Source organism: Erpetoichthys calabaricus, chromosome 8, assembly GCF_900747795.2.
Source record: "Erpetoichthys calabaricus chromosome 8, fErpCal1.3, whole genome shotgun sequence".
In the NCBI taxonomy this organism is placed as follows: Eukaryota; Metazoa; Chordata; class Cladistia; order Polypteriformes; family Polypteridae; genus Erpetoichthys; species Erpetoichthys calabaricus.
Genome location: NC_041401.2, coordinates 76,666,466 through 76,683,509, shown reverse-complemented (window position 1 = coordinate 76,683,509; position 17,044 = coordinate 76,666,466). Strand labels below are relative to the sequence as shown.

Sequence of the window (17,044 nt, the reverse complement as noted above, 5' to 3'; positions counted from 1 at the left end):
TATACAGATCTTCCAATTTACTTTTTTTTTTATTGACCCTTCAACATCAAAAGAAAATAAAACTGGTAATTTTGACATTTTATATTGTTCATTACTGAAAATGCAATACATGGCAGCCATGTGAGCTTTTTGTATTCAACAGTCCTAGGATTTGCTCTCTGATAATGTAAAGACTTCACTGCCTAGGCAGCTGCAGGTAATATCCCACATTTTCTGCTGGTGATATGCTAAAGTAAGTCTAATTAGGTAAACAATCAAAATTGGTTTAGATAGATAGTTTATCTGGTAAATGAGCATTCTGAAGACCTAAAAGCAACCAAAGGAAAACATTGGCTACATGTTTCCACTTTTCTTATAATGTTTAATACTGTATAAAACCTAATAAGTCATTGAAAATGCAGAACAGTGCTAACTGGGGAGACAGACTTTCTTCAAGGAAAGTAAAAACAGAACCCCAAAAGGCATATAATGTGGCTTCAGAAACATCTTTTGGATGGGGCTAATTTGATCATTTACAAGTAAACACCACTAGCGCTGTCAGACAAAGACTAGTTATATAGCCTATTTAGACAAACTAGACTGGAGGGTTGGGAGGTTTCAAGTATATATAGTACATTGTTTACACTGAAGTCATTTTCTTTGAAGGTTGCTTTCTGATCAATCAATGAGCATTTATGTATGATTCAATTTCACCTTCAGAGATAACTGGCTTACAATGGACTGTTTATAATTTTAAATCAAGTTTCAGCGGTTGTTGTATAACATGCATGCAATTCAATTAAAGAGCAAACCTGCATTATCATACGACCACTATGTCTGAATATTTATCACATCAACTGTCAAGATTAATGAGCAAATCAAAACATTCACATGATTTAAAATAACATTTAATATACTGTCAAGTAGAGTATGAGGCAAACAAAGGGAACCTGAGACTTTAGTGTCGGCTAATTATTAAGGCCAAACTAATCTGCCAAAATACAATGTTAATAGATGATTTTGTACTCGGTCTCCAAAAAAGTAAGTAAATAAGTAAGTAACTATGTAATGTTAAAAGAAATCAAATATATACAAGTGTCCTCTTCATTGAGTAGGACTGCTTTTCTGAAAAAGATGACTTACCTTGTAAGCATTCTAATATATTTTTCTCACTTTCACTATATCCTTTGAAGATACCGACTACAAATAAAGCAAAGTTGCTTTGCATTAATCAAATACTCATAGCTGAATCCTTTTGTTTTTATTTCTTCATTGCAGTGTTGGCAATACAATGGAATCCCAGATTATCAGAGGAATAATCTGATTTTCCGTTTCAGTAAAACCAAGTATTTATAGCTCTGTCCTGCCATTACTTTTTTGATTTTTCATTTCAGTAGAGACAGCACAACGGAAACCTAGATTATCAGAGGCAGAATCTGGTGTATTTCCCATTCTGTAAAACCAAAAGAAACATTTTAATCACCATGGACTGCACTTACTCACATATTCAAAACTAAAAGTTAACAAACTGAGCAAATACAACCAAGTTCAAATTTTAAAACAAAGTGAGGAAATGTAAAAGTTAAGACAGCAATAGTCTCTGAATACAAACCTGGTGGTAACACGGGCTTTATGATTGGCTGACCCATCAACGCTGTCGATCCAAGAAGCTCCACGTAAGACATACATTTTCTGAGGGCTACGGTTGGACAGCTGACCTGCAGACTTATACGCAGTATCTGTCCACTCCCAAGTATTCCCAAGCATATCAAAGAAACCTGGAGGAATTTACAATTAACTTAAAAAGCAGTGCAAAGGGATAAATATTCTTATTTATGAAGCCTACACAATTTTATTGAAAAGCATAAAATATTAAATGAAATCAAAACGTTTTATGATTAAAAAAAGGAAGATCATTTCAAGAGTTGGATGATATGTATCTGGTAAATGTTTTGCAAGCAACTGTATCTACTTGCAGTATATTTATCAAAAACAAAGAAAAATATTAGCTTTCTGGAGTAAAAATGAAATAAGAAGAAATGTAAGGAAATTACACATATAATCTTTAATCTGAATATTGGACAATTCTTCCAGGGCCACCAGAACTTACATTAGTTAACTAACGAAACAGATGATGATGCTATATATCTTACAGTTACTCTTTCTCACATCTTACTTCACATTTAATGTAAAGAAACCCAGAAATCTTTCTTTGTAGAAACGTTTGCTCCTTATTTAGCCAAAAAAAGCAACTAATTACTTATTGATGTTCTGTGTTCTGTCTCATGTTCAACATAGTACAGCAAATTTTGAGGAAGGATTATTGAAAAATGTTTTCATTGCATTTCTAGCATAGTATGTTAAGCATTCAGTACTTATTCTAAAACTGTATACATTATTAAAGACCACTATCCTCCACTATTTACAATAGAAAGCATCCACACCCCAAAAAAAAAAAAAAATCAATAACCATGGTTTAAGTCAGAAAAATAATCTAAGTTATTGTCATGTCAGTTTCTAACCCGATTAATTCCTGAACAGAGTTGCAGGGGGTGCTGGAACTTATAGGGTGCAAGGCAGGAACAGACCCTGGACAAGGTGCCAGTTCATCAAAAAAAAATCATCTGTTTCAAAGTACAGTAAATTATAAAGTTATATTAGCTTTTAATTAACCTTGGCACAAAACATACCATAGTTATTCTGGGAAGGAAAGGCTGTCACTGGAGAAACACCATGATAGCCATCTTCTGATGTGTCTTTTTCTGGGAATGTACCCTAAAAAATGAAATTATACCTCTTTTTATAGGTTATATAAGACCACTACGTTTATGTGCCATCTGTAATAATCAAGTAAATGATGCAAAATTAATGAACAATAAGCCACAATCAACACTATACTTTGAAAGGATTAAGGATATATACAGAAGAATAAATACATCATTAGAAACTGTTTGCAGCTAATATCTTTTTCCAGACTAATGACAAGACAATTTATTTTTGTTTGTAGTAATAAAGTACACAACATGAGCCATACTTTTTCTGAGACCTAAACATTTCTCCAAAACACTGAATGGTATAAAATGTAAATATTCATACAGACCTGCCAGAGGTTACAACGTTTGGCAAGAAACTTGTTTCCCCATGGGTAAATACGGCCTAGAAAATACAGTAAGATCTCATTAAACACAGAGGGTAGCAAATGTAAAAGGAAGCCCTGCAGAATCTTGTACTATTGTCATAGCTATTTTACAGCTTTTATGTGTAACAAATTAAAAATAAAATCTTCTTCTTCAGTGGTCTATAGACAGTTTAACTCAATATATTTTTAAAAAGTTTATAGCAAACTGCTTTCCAGTTTCTGTAAACTTTATTCTCCCAAAATGTAAAATAAGTGATGTTGAATGAAGTACATTTTTTTCAAAGATTTATGTACACAGGGACAGAGGAGAAAGTGGGTGTGAGACATAGAAAAGAGGTTTTAACATAGGTGAGGGAAGAAATCAGAGTTGTGAAGTGCAATAAAAAAAGGCGAGTTTTTATTTTATGTTAGGTCTATGTCTAATAACAGTGGCTCCATCCTATATTGCATCCTTATTAGCACCTACATTTAACACCTTGGTAGATGTGGGGAAGGGAGCATTTGAGAGCATAAAGAATTCAGAGGTACTTGATTTTGAAACAGTCCTAAAAAATATAACTTTAAATTTAAGTTAAGTGAAAATTAATGTATTATTCTAAGAGTTTCCGTACAAGAAAACATGGTCAGGAGCCAAATCAAACTAAGAACATGGTTAAGCAAAACCAGAAAAAAAAAAAAATTATGCAAAACCTTAGTCTCTCTGCAGGGACACTGAACTGGCATTGACTAGGCTGAGACCCCAATTTAAGCACAACTATAAAATAATTGCAGTATTGCAAAGAAGTCAAAATGTGAGAGTGTGAAAAACAGTTAATTAAATTAGAGGTTCACCTTCTAAGCCACCCCGAGCAGCAAATTCCCATTCCTCTTCAGTTGGAAGCCTCTTTTGTCTCCACTTACAATAAGCCTGGGCATCATTCCAGCTCACCTGAACCACAGGAAAATTCAGTCTTTCCTTTATACTGGAGCCTGGACCCCAAGGCTAAAAATTATAATAAAATGAAAACGACAAATTATGTTCTCAGACATAGTACAGTACATGTGAATTTAAACAAATATGGCAAAAAACAAAACTACACTTTGCATGAGATAAATATTTCTTAAGATACAGTAAACAAACATTCAAAACAATTATAAAGTTTATATTGATTATTTAACAACTTATAGCCAGATTCATTAGAAATATCATATTTACCAATGATCACCCAAAGAGCTGAAAAACACATATTACCTGTCTCCAAAATGCCTTTTCCACGGGAAGCCACCAGGGTGCAGACTAAAAACAAAGATGTTATTCCACTATATAAATATGAAGAATATGATGTGTAAATTTAGTAACAAGCAAGTTACAAACTTTTCTCGCATGTTTATTTATTTTGATATTTGGTGTATTTATATACAAAACTGAAGTATTAAAAACAAACATATAATGGAAAAACAGGGAACAGAATAAGCAATTTTTAATCCCAATACTTTGACTACATGCAGATATCATGTAGTGTGTACTTATTATAGGTTAACATAAAATGTTCCCAAAGTCATCTTTTAACCCACATTCAGTCCAAAACAACAAACAGAACAATTTAAGGGTGTTTGAAAAGGAAGAGCTAAATTTGCCACAAGTAGCATGATAGACTACAGTACATCTGGCATTGAAGTCAACCGAATTAAGTCATATAAATAAACCAACCTCTATGGTTTCAGTCACTTTGTTTTTTAATTCATTAGACACAAAATCCTGGAAAACAAAACTCCACCCAAATGTTTCTGCTTCAGTTCGGTATTTTTGCGCCCTGACAAATTCTCTGCAAGAGTTCAAACATAAAAGAAGAACATGTAAGGAATGGATTATATTTGACAAAAACTTAATAGTGATGAAGCAAGTAACATATTGTATACAGTATATAAACCACACAAGATTTACTAAAGGAAATAGTGGAGAGTTCTTTATATTACTAATGGATATAGAAATATGAAATTTGAAGACAAGACAAAATAATGGTTAAATATGTAACAAATCTCAGATGTGTTGCCAGTTAATCAGGATGGATGATCTTAGCCCATTTCATTTAGCACCTTTAAGGTGTCTTTTACCTTACTTCTTGCAGATCACTGAATCAGTTTTCTCTACAGCTCCTGCGATATCAATGTTGTACATTTGCAGAAGACTGGGCAATTGAATTGTCAAAAATGCAATCAACCCACTAAAGACATGTAAAGACTAAATGCTGAATTGTAGCATTGTAGTGTGTTGAGTGGGAAGCTCTGGTATCTTACACCTCCAATACAGTTTAAAATAAATTGCAAAAATAACACTACACGTGTTGATCCTGCCTTTAAGTCAAAGCCATAGAATTACTTTATCCGGACTTTCATATTCTGTCATATCCATTCCCTAACCATTTATAACAATTTCCAACATCTCAATGACAAGTGGTAGAAAGTCAGTATAAAAGTCTAAGTTTAGTTAAACATTGATGTTACCATTTATACCATTTGTCACTCCATAGTGTCCAGAACCTCCTAGTGTTGCAAACCAACCCCTCTAGCATTAAGTCTAACAGGAGGCGGATCAAATGGCCTGAAGCAAACATGTCAAAACTGTGGTAACAGTTTGATAATGATATCAACAAAATTCTGGAGGCAACAGTGAAGAGAAGGGCCGATGGGAAGCTACAAGCCATGACCACCATTATTGTCAGCATAGCTATGGAGTGGTTTGGAGAGGAGGAGAAGAAAGTCTCCAGAACACCCTGCATAAAAATCATAGAGCAGGTAGGATGTACTGTATACATCATCAAGCAGGAGATGAAGGTACTGAAGATCTAGTACAAAGAGGCAGGGCAGGAGGAGCGCATTGGCTTGGCCCAGCTGATGCGCATCCTTCACAAGAAGATCAGGGTCCTCCGTTGGACCGAGTGGCATCAGAGATGACGGTGCGAAAGGGCCCAAAAACATGTAGCCTTTATTGCCAACCCCTTCAATTTCAGCAAGGACCTGCTAGGACAAAAGTGGAGTGGGAAGCTGGTCTGCTCGCAGGAAGAAATAAATCAACATCTGAGGCAGACATACAGCATCCTGGAAAGAGCAGGAGTTGGGAGAGTGCAACATCTTAATAGAGCCCCCCCAAACTGGAAGTGCAGTTTGACTTGTCAGAGCTGCAGCTCAAGGAAGTTAGGGAGGTTGTCCGTGAAGCAAGGGCGAACTCTGCTCCAGGACCAAGTGGCACGTCATACAAAGTGTATAAGAATTGTCCCAAACTCCTGTTACATCTGTGGGTCTTCTGGAGAAGAGGAAAGATCCCAAATCAATAGAAAGTAGCTGAGCAATTCTGCATCATCTCATTGCTGTGTGTCAAGGCAAAGATCTTCTTCAGCGCTGTTTACAAGATATTGTGCACCTGCATGACAAAGAACACCTATATCAATACATCATTCGAGAAGGGTTGCATTTTAGGGATGCCAAGCTGTCTGGAACACACGTGTGGTGACACAACTCATCAGGGAGGCCAGAGACAGCAGAGGCAACGTGGCTGTGTTGTGGCTCGACTTTGTGAATGCTTATGGCACCATTTCACATACACTTGTGCAGCTTATGCTGACAAAACATTGTGTCCCCAGCAGGATTCGAGAACTCATCGCTGATTATTATAACAATTTCAGGATGATGGTCTCTTCAGGAGCAATAACATCAAGCGAGCACAAGGTAGAGAATGGCATCATTACAGGGTGTACAATCTCTGTGATGCTATTTTTCCTAGCCATGAACATTCTCACCAAGTCTGCTGAACCAGAGTGCAGAGGGCCCAGAATGAAATCCGCTCAAAGGCAACCACCTATTTCGGCATTCATGGATGACCTAACAATCATCACAGAATTGCTCCCAGGTGGCCAGTAAATTCTGAAGGGGCTAGAAAAGCTGGTGGACTGGGCTACGAGGTGTTTCAAACCAGCCAAATCAAGATCCATGGTGCGGAGAAAGGGCAAGGTGGAGGACAAGTTCCGGTTCACCATCACAGACACAGCCATCTCAATCATCACAAAGAAACCAGTCATGAGCTTGGGCAAAGTTTTTAACAGCTCACTGAGGAACACAGCATCCATCCAGTCAACTCGTGCTGAACTGGATGGCTGGCTGAAAGCCGTGGACAAGTCTGGCCTACCAGGGAAGTTCAAAGCCTGGATATACAGTACCAGCATGGCATTCTACCTAGAATCCTGTGGTCCCTCATTTTCTATGAGGTCCCACTCTCAACTGTTGAGACCTTGAAAAGAAAGGTCAGCAGCCACTTCAGGAGATGATTGGGGCTGCCAAAGAGCCCAAGCAGCACCTCATTCTATGGCAACAACAAACTGCAACTACCCTTCAAATGCTTGGAGGAATAATTTAAAGTTTCAAGAGCCAGAGAAGTGATATAGTACAGAGACTCAAGTAATCCGATGTTGGCCAATGCAGGGATCCAAGGGAAGACTGGAAGGACGTGGAGGGGAGAGTATAAGGTTCAGGAAGCAGAAGCAAGGCTACATCACAGCAAGCGACACCAAGCCAGATTAGGATCCTTTCCAACTTCCCAATCAGATACCACCAGAGGGAAGGATGGACACCACCTAGTGCAGGAAGAAGTGAGAGTAGCAATGGAGGAGAGAAGATCCTGCAAGGCTGTGAGAATGAAGCAGAAGGGAGCTTGGATGAGATGGGAAAATGTGGTTGAGCGGAAAATGAGTTAGTCTGAGCTGTGGAAAGCCAAGGCTCCCCGCATTAGTTTTCTCATCTAGGCAGTATATGACATGCTACCAAGCCCATCAAATCTACACACACATGCCATAGCAGTGTCACCAGCATACCCACTGTGTTCCAAGTGACGAACCTTAGAACACATCCTCAGCAGGTGTACAAGGGCACCTGGAGAGGGAAGGTATCGATGGAGACACTATCAGGTCCTGAAGACCATTATTGAAACAATCAGCACAGGACTTGAGTGGGCAAAGCAGTGTCAACCCTCCAAGAAGACTATCACCTTTGTAAGAGCCAGAGAGCAGCCAAATCCCACCAAATGATCATCATCTGCAGGCATTCTGGCATTAGCAAGTGATTAGCAGTTATTGGTGGACCTCAGAGGGCAGCTGAAGTTCCCCAGCCACACTACAGCCACATCCCTGAGACCAGACATAGTCCTGGTGTCTGAATTCACCAAACAAGTCATTCTTCTGGAACTAAAAGTCCCTTGGGAAGATTGTTTGGACAAATACTTCGAAAGGAAGCTCTCCACTTATGCAGAACTTGTCAGCATGTGTCAGCAGTCAGGATGGAGAGCTAGGTGTCTCCCAGTGGAGGTCGGGTGCAGGGGATTTGTGGCCTGTTCTTTGGTCAGAGCCTTTAGCAGTTTGGGCATCAAAGCAGAGAGGAAGAGGAGAGCCACCCGCAGTACCATCGAAGTGGCAGAGAGAGCCTCAAGATGGCTATGGCTCAGAAGAGAACATGCATGGAGTCAGAGTAGCTAGCCGTCTGGATACATGCTGGGGCCTGATCAACCCTGGTGGGAATCACCTGGAGGAGAGGGTATGATGTTGAAAGCCCTGAAACACTCGATGATCCCAGTAACATCACTAATGAAATGTCCAGACTGAGGCATCACCAGATGTACATTCACAGGTGTGTTAAAACAAAAATATTGTTAAAGCATTGCAGCTATTTTTAGAAACTTGTTTCAAATGATTGTTATCAACCTTTTCATATAAATATAAGTATCCAAAGTTGCAGGGATAGTAGAGACATTTCCAATGCTGTGGCAGAGGTCTTATTAAGTAAATAAATTAAACCAATTAAACATAGTTAATGAAAAAAATAAATGATATATAGGCATCCAGATGGCCCAGTGGTTAGTGCTGCAACTTAACAGATTCAAGGTCCGGGGTTTGAGTCTCACACCCATTTGTTTTCTGTGTGCATATTTCTTGTTCTCCCAGTGTATGTATTGGGTTTCCTCTCACATCTCAAAAGATGCTTCTAAGTGTTAGGTTGATTCGTGATTATAAATTTTCCCAGTATTGGGGTGTGTGTATGTGATTGTGCCACACCGGCACCCGCTACAGGACTAATTCCTACCTTACACCCAATGCCACAGCAATTGAATTTTGTCTCACTGCAACAATAAACTGAATTAAGCATGGCTGCAGAATGTTAGGTTAAATTACGTATGCGACTGTTAAGATTAGTTCAATATACTTTGTTATAAAAGCATTCGGTTTAAACCATTTACTAGGTGAAGATGTGGCTAAAATTAATTACTATTTTTTAATTTACCTCAAAAAGTCTTGTAATAGTCTTTTTCTATCCATTTTGCTGGACAACTTTTCACCCACCAATAAGTTACTTGCTGCTGTAGCTAATTATGAGCTCACTGATTCTCTGAGGGCTGACATTTGAATCACTCTTAAGGGTAAGATTGCTAGAGTCTGGATTTTCCCAAACTGACATAAGCCATTGATATGGTACTGTCTTCTTGGTGACACCAAAACTTAAATTGATTATATATAACTTTTTTTTCCTGTAACAGTTCAAAGCTCCTAGAACATATGTCCCTTCAAAAAAAATCTACTGAAGCTCAGCAAACAACTCTCTGGGGTTCCTGCTGCATCCAGGGGGAGAAAAAGAGGCTATTATGTTCTCCTGTGTTGTACTGTAGGCCACATTAACCATGCACTCCTCCAAATTATTTCTGCCTTTATATAAAACTGGCAGCTATCCTGCTTACCAATTTTTTTCTTCTAATTGGTTATACTGTATACAGTACTGTGCAGAAGTTTTAGGCAGGTGTAAAAAAAATGCTGTAAACAAAGAATGTTTTCAAAAAAGTGTTAATCATTTATTTTCATCAATCAACAAAATGCAGTGAATGAACAAAAGAGAAATCTAAATCAAATCAATATTTGGTGTGACCACCCTTTGCCTTCAAAACAGCATCAATTCTTCTAGGTACACGTGCACACAGTTTTTGAAGGAACTCGGCTGGTAGGTTGTTCCAAACATCTTGGAGAACTAACCACAGATCTTCTGTGGATGTAGGCTTCCTCACATCCTTCTGTCTCTTTATGTAATCCCAGACACACTCAATGATGTTGAGATCAGGGCTCTGTGGGGGCCATACCATCACTTCCAGGACTTCTTGTTCTTCTTTATGCTGAAGATAGTTCTTAATGACTTTGGCTGTATATTTGGGGTCGTTGTCCTGCTGCAGAATAAATTTGGGGCGAATCATACGCCTCCCTGATGGTATTGCATGATGGATAAGTATCTGCCTGTATTTCTCAGCATTGAGAACACCATTAATCCTGACCAAATCTCCAACTCCATTTGCAGAAATGCAGCCCCAAACGTTAAAGGAACCTCCACCATGCTTCACTGTTGCCTGCAGACACTCATTATTGTACCACTCTCCAGCCCTTCGACAAACAAACTGCCTTCTGCTACAGCCAAATATTTCAAATTTTGACTCATCAGTCCAGAGCACCTGCTGCCATTTTTCTGCACCCCAGTTCCTATGTTTTTGTGCATACTTGAGTCGCTTGGCCTTGTTTCCACGTCAGAGGTATGGCTTTTTAGCTGCAACTCTTCCATGAAGACCACTTCTGGCCAAACTTCTCCGGACAGTAGATGGGTGTACCTGGGTCCCACTGGTTTCTGCCAGTTCTGAGCTGATGGCACTGCTGGACATCTTCCGATTTCGAAGGGTAATAAGCTTGATGTGTCTTTCATCTGCTGCACTAAGTTTCCTTGGCCGACCACTGTGTCTACGATCCTCAATATTGCCCGTTTCTTTGTGCTTCTTCAAAAGAGCTTGAGCAGCACATCTTGAAACCCCAGTCTGCTTTGAAATCTTTGTCTGGGAGAGACCTTGCTGATGCAGTATAACTACCTTGTGTCTTGTTGCTGTGCTCAATTTTGCCATGACATGAAACTGTCTTCCACAACCTCACCTTGGTAGCAGAGTTTGGCTGTTCCTCACCCAGTTTTAAGCCTCCTACACAGCTGTTTCTGTTTCAGTTAATGACTGTGTTTCAACCTACGTGTGACATTGATGATCATTAGCACCTGTTTGGTAGAATTGGTTGATCATACACCTGACTAGAATCCTACAAAATCCCTGACTTTGTGCAAGTGTACCTATAAGAATTGATGCTGGTTTGAAGGCAAAAGGTAGTAACACCAAATATTGATTTGATTTAGATTTTTCTTTTGTTCGCTCACTTTGCATTTTGTAAATTGATAATAAACAATCATTATTTATATTTTATATCTTTGTTTACAGCATTTTTTCACACCTGCCTAAAACTTCTGCACAATACTGTATATTGTAGAGCTATTTTTTCATATTAAAAACTGATAAGTTGAAAGCAAAAATATCACTTCACATTTCAGTGTCTTATTTGCATGATTACACCAATGCACAAGTGCTGCGTATTTTCTCTTTATGAAAGAAATTTGTACCACCAAGTACAAATCAGATGACAGTGTTCATCATTCCATACACCTTCTAAGAACACTGCCATTGTATTTTTGTGCCATACATTAGGTTATATATAGCCAAATATCCTAATCAAATGAATTATTTGCATTTGACAGTGTGAACTGTATATATTACTAATAACAGTTTTCCAGAAGAAGAAGAAAGACTGACAAATCACTGCTCTGCTTCCAAATTACTGCAAAAATGCTTTGGAATTCTGAAGATCCACCTATGTGCAGTAGACCTAATATATTTCAGCACAGATTACACTTTTAAATATTCCACTTTTTTTTCCAGAGCAGCAATTCTTGATGTAAAGCTCTTATTGAGTCTATTACTAAACCCAATCCCAGCAATTCATTTCCTGGACCCTGCTATTACATTACCAGAAAGCACTGAGGTGACGCCTATGCCAGACATTTTGAGCTCAAATTTGGGACAAGTCAGGATAGGCTGTCAGTCCTTCACAACAGACGTTCTCACAGCACTCAAACTGGCACAATCCAGTGTTGCCAATCAATCCAACCTTGAAATGTATGGAACATGGAGAGAAAACAGATTACTGAGATATAACCAACATAGACACAGTGAGAGCATGCAAACTCCGTAGTGACTGTGGCCAAGCAAGGATTCAAACTCAAGTCCCTGAATCGGAGTCATGGCAGAAGTAAAAGTTGTGCAATCCCAAAAACAAATTCCTTGTGTCCATAATAATCAAATGCCTGACTAAACATGTTGTCATATCATACACATCTACAGTATTACACCATAATATATCCAGCTGTTTTGAAACGCTACATGTAAACTTGAAGTTTCATACAAATACAAAATGATATCTGAAGATTTCAATTTCCATACTTTGAGTAAATACTGCATGACCACTCTGATTAAGATTCAGCAACTCACAAGAAAGGAAAATAAAATGTACTGTCAAAGAAGATTTGTACACAGATTAAGAAAAAAATATGAGCATAATTTAACCAAAAAAAAAAAACATGCATCAATTGTCCCACTTACCTGAACTCTGCATTTGTTACAGGATATTTGTCCAGTGCAAAAGGCTTGACTGTTACCTCCCTGACTGGTGCTTCACCATCCCGAGCGTCAGCTGCATCACATCCCATTTTAAATGTACCCCCTGGCAAATGGACTATGGCGCCAATATCTGTTAACAGTTAAAATGCATACAGAGAAAAATCAATGAGTAAAACTACATAGGTGCCATAACATGTCTTTTCCAATAAAATAGAAATATATTGTAAACAAGATATTGCTTAAACATTTCTCTTCCAAACTGAAGTTAAAAAAATGTCCATTTCAACTTATTAAAATGCCCCACTTCAAATTTGTGTTTGTTCTTTTCTGATATTCTATCTCCCAACTTTCTGGACTGCCTGCACTTTATTTTTTCTCTATACTCATGCATGGTTACTAGGATTGTTTGGCCTATAATATTATGACTATGGTTGTAAAGCATGTTAAGATTGTAAGGAAAGTAAGTTGCAGCAGTAATTTAAGTGTAGGTAAAGCTAAATTCCTCTGTTGTGTTCATGCCATGATTGGCCAACACCATATTTAGTGTTGGTTTTTGCTTTGAGTTTACTGCATAGTCCTGTAATGGATAAAGTAATTTTAGAAAAACACAAGGATGTAGAAATAGCAACCAATATGAAAGACTGTAGGTCAGGTCAGGTTGGGGAACATGCACTGGTACAGCATGTTCCTACACCCACCACACAACAAAGCAGCTCAGGATCCCAGTTGGCAACCCCCCAGGAAGACACGTGGCCCAGTGCCACCCCATGGAAATGATCATCTCTCTGCTGCACCAGGTGTTATGTGGGTGTCCCCTTGGCCTGATCCAGCCTCTGGGGTCCTAAACAATGAGGATCCTGTGATCCGGATCACCCTCGGGGAATCGTGCCACATGGCCGTAGTGCTGTTACTGACGCTCCCTCGCAATGCAGGTATTGTGCTTCATTTGGGAGTCCATTAGCAACCACTCATTCGACACAAAGTCAAACCAGCGGTACCCAAGAATTCTCTGAAGAGACACAGTACTGAAGGAGTCCAGTTTTTGTCTCAGGTCACTGGGTAGTGTTCATGTCTTGCAACCATATAGCAAAACAGAAAGCACCACAACTCTAAAGACTTGGACCTTCGTCCTTTTGAAAAGATAGCAGGAGTGCCAGACATTCCTTTGCAGCGACCCCATGACCCCCCATGCTCTCCCAATACAGCTATTACTTCATAGGAAGAGTCAGCAGAGACATGAATGTCACTGCCAAGGTAAGTAAACCTCTCGACAAGGTCGACACTCTCTCCTCAAACAGACACACTGCTGATGACTGTGCCTAAGAGGTCATTAAAGGCCTGCATCTTGGTTTTTACTTTGGACACTTGCAAGCCCAGACACACACAGATGACTCTTCTCAGTCTCTCGAGAGCCCCGATCAGAGCCTCCATTGACTCTACGAAGATCACAGCATCATCAGCAAAGTCAAGATTCGTGAATCTTTCTTCACCAACAAATGCCCCACAGCTGCTGGACCACACGAATTGTCATTGCAAGCATTGCATAGAGTAGAAGCAAGAAAACACCCCTGACGAACACCAGAAACAAATGGGAAAAACGCAGGGGTTCTGCCCTCACTCTACACAGCACTCACAGTACCAGTGTACTGGCCATACAGTTACAATTAAAGATAAGTGACTAAAATTCAAATCATAAATGCCGCTTAAAATTTGTTCTGAACTGTTCATTTTAATACAAGAAAGAAAAACAGCAAATTGCAACTATATAATTTTTCTTGGAAAATTTTCTCTTTCATACCAACAAAATATAAGCATTAAACTACTAAAGAATACAGCCAAGCATTATAACTTTACAAATTCATAAAGTTGAATATGTACTGCGTGTATAATACAAGTAAACTAAAGGACTTCTGCTTTGACAACAACACTAAACTACGAAAATTCACTCTTTCCTTTATTACTGGTGCCTGAACCCCAAGGTTAAAAATTCTAATGAGATTACAGTGTAACGCCTGGAGTACAGCAGCAGCGCAAGTTTCCTTCCCTTAAATCAGGGGTTCTAAATCACAGTCCTGGAGGGCCGCAGTGGCTGCAGGTTTTTGCTCCAACCCAGTTACTTAATAAGAATCCATTATTGCTCAAGTAACACTTCTGTTTCACTTTAGTTGTCTCGCTCGTTAAGATTTTGAACCCTTATTGCTTATTTTAGTTTTAAACAGCCATATTCTTGGCTTTTAATTGCTCCTAATTAGCAATAACATGCAAATGACAAAAGAGACCAGCATTTCTCCATTTACCTTGTTACCATTTACACCTTCGTGTATTTATCATGCACTATTGGGTTAAATTAAATACTTGGAAGGAAATTGAAGAGGAAAAAGTGAAGGACTGAGAATTACTCATCCATTTTAGCCTTCAAATCATTTGGATGATATCCTTAGAAACGGAAAGAAAATCCAGGATATAAGACTTACCTGACATAGCAGAGTTAAAGCACTAACAAGCCATGAAATTAAATTATAGGCAAGAATTGCTTTCTAATTAAGCAACCAGGTTAGAACAAAAACCTGCAGCCCTCCAGGACTGTGATTGAGGAACCCTGCCTTAAATAATCCATCCATTTTCCAACCCACTAAATCCGAACACGGGGGTCTGCTGGAGCTAATCCCTGCAAACACAGGGCACAATCCCAGGCAGGGTGCCAACCCACCGCAGGGCACACACACACCAAGCCCAATTTAGAATCGCCAATCCACCTAACCTGCATGTCTTTGGACTGTGGGAGGAAACCCACGCAGACACGGGGAGAACATGCAAACTCCACGCAGGGAGGACCCGGGAAGCGAACCTGGGCCTCCTAACTGCGAGGCAGCAGCGTTACCACTGCGCCACCGTGCCGGCCTTAAATAAGTGATTGTGTGATACTTAACTTTAAATGCATGCACTAATATTAAACGTTTAAGTATATATAGTATGTGTGTGTTTAAATCATTTTCTAAATCTTAAGTTTACATCTTAGTAACTCCCAGTCGTTAAAACTTAATATAGACATGTAAACAAATTTATTTATTAATTATTAGGGAAAATAACAAAAATTAGTTATAATAGTAATGTATTACTGGGACGAGACAGTTAAGTCAGAAGGGCCGATGATACCACGGATACTTCGACAATTAGATCGTGAGTGAAACGCAGAAGGGACGGCTACTGCACCCTTCTTGCCTGCTTTACTTCTACTAGACATGCAGTTCACCTCCAGTTAGGTTGGTCGAAACCGTTTTATTATTGACATTTTCATAAATTAGTAGGAACATCTCTACGTAAAACATTTTGCAATATTTTATGTATACTGATTCAAAATTCGCTGGGTCCAAATAAAAATACGAACCTGCGGATACGCAGGCGACGATCCCGAGGAATGCCAACAGCAGCATAAAAGCAGGGGTTGCTCCTCTTTTCAACATTATGTTTACATTCCAATGAGAAGGTATATCATAATCACAACCAAAAAGTTACATTTAATCTGACTGCTCCTTCCCGCTGACACTACCCGACTGTCCTGATTGGACTGCACAGTGGCGCCGGGCTGCGGAGAAATACTTCCGGTGAACAACTCGGGGTTAAATGTCACAGATCTACTTCTTATGCGAACCCAACGCAATAGTACAGAATTAGGATAAATGTACAATATACTAACCAACAGTAATCTCCGGTATTTTAACTTAGTTCTTTTGCCTTTGCTTTATATTTAATTGTCTACATTCAAAACTAAAATATCACAACAACAAATCGTAAAAGACAAATACAGGCATATAATATTTAATAATAATAAGGTTGTATTTATTTAGGTACTTTCCCATACTCATGGCTCTATACAGAAGTTCAAAATGAACAACGGGGTATATACAACAAGTGATATTCACTTGAAACGCAAAGTATGGATAAATCCAGAAAACACAAAGCTTTGAATTAGATTTAGGAGACACGAAACGAGAATAAAAATGCAAAATACTACAAGAAAACCCAGAACAAATAACATAATTTGTCATACACAAGCAAATCATCCTGAGCACCTGGGCAAGGCAGGTCAGAATATCAGGACAAGTTAAATGCTTTCCTTAACAAGGGTTTTAAATTATTTTTTTAATGAATTGATTCTACTGACTTCATTAATTAGGGAAGGTTATTTCAAAGTCTGGACACTACAAAAAGTAAGGGCTCTGTCTCCCATATAGTGCAGGTTACTTGGGGGCATAAAGAGATTACCATTAGTGGGCAGACAGGAACACGGTGATGGAGGATTTCACTGACTTTGTCCTGTGCAAGGCCACTTAAAGCTTCTTCATAGGTTAGTAAAAGAATTTTATATTCAGTCCTATCAGGCA

General features: G+C 38.8%; 2 protein-coding genes across 2 annotated transcripts in view; both read right to left on the bottom strand.

Annotated features, from left to right (window-relative positions):
* The window catches only part of cct6a (chaperonin containing TCP1, subunit 6A (zeta 1)), a 679,017-nt gene that overhangs the window by 627,764 nt on the left and 34,209 nt on the right, over positions 1-17,044 (bottom strand). The window lies entirely within an intron of this gene.
* Positions 1,226-16,258, bottom strand: sumf2 (sulfatase modifying factor 2). The gene is made up of 9 exons (XM_028806837.2): positions 16,048-16,258; positions 12,642-12,789; positions 4,809-4,923; positions 4,350-4,394; positions 3,950-4,100; positions 3,080-3,135; positions 2,670-2,754; positions 1,592-1,757; positions 1,226-1,432 (listed from the first exon to the last, which is right to left on the bottom strand). The coding sequence occupies exons 1-9, from the start codon at positions 16,121-16,123 to the stop codon at positions 1,330-1,332; spliced, it is 945 nt and encodes a 314-aa protein (XP_028662670.2). The 5' UTR covers positions 16,124-16,258; the 3' UTR covers positions 1,226-1,329.

Bases quoted from the DNA above. Each gene is read 5' to 3' on its own strand.
- sumf2 (XM_028806837.2), bottom strand. From the start codon at position 16,123: ATGTTGAAAAGAGGAGCAACCCCTGCTTTTATGCTGCTGTTGGCATTC. The intron at 3,136-3,949 runs GTGAACCTCTAA...TGTATTTTCTAG, and splicing joins TGCTCGGGGTGGCTTAGAAG to GCCGTATTTACCCATGGGGA. The intron at 1,758-2,669 runs GTATGTTTTGTG...AAATTCCTCCAG, and splicing joins TCCTTCCCAGAATAACTATG to GTTTCTTTGATATGCTTGGG.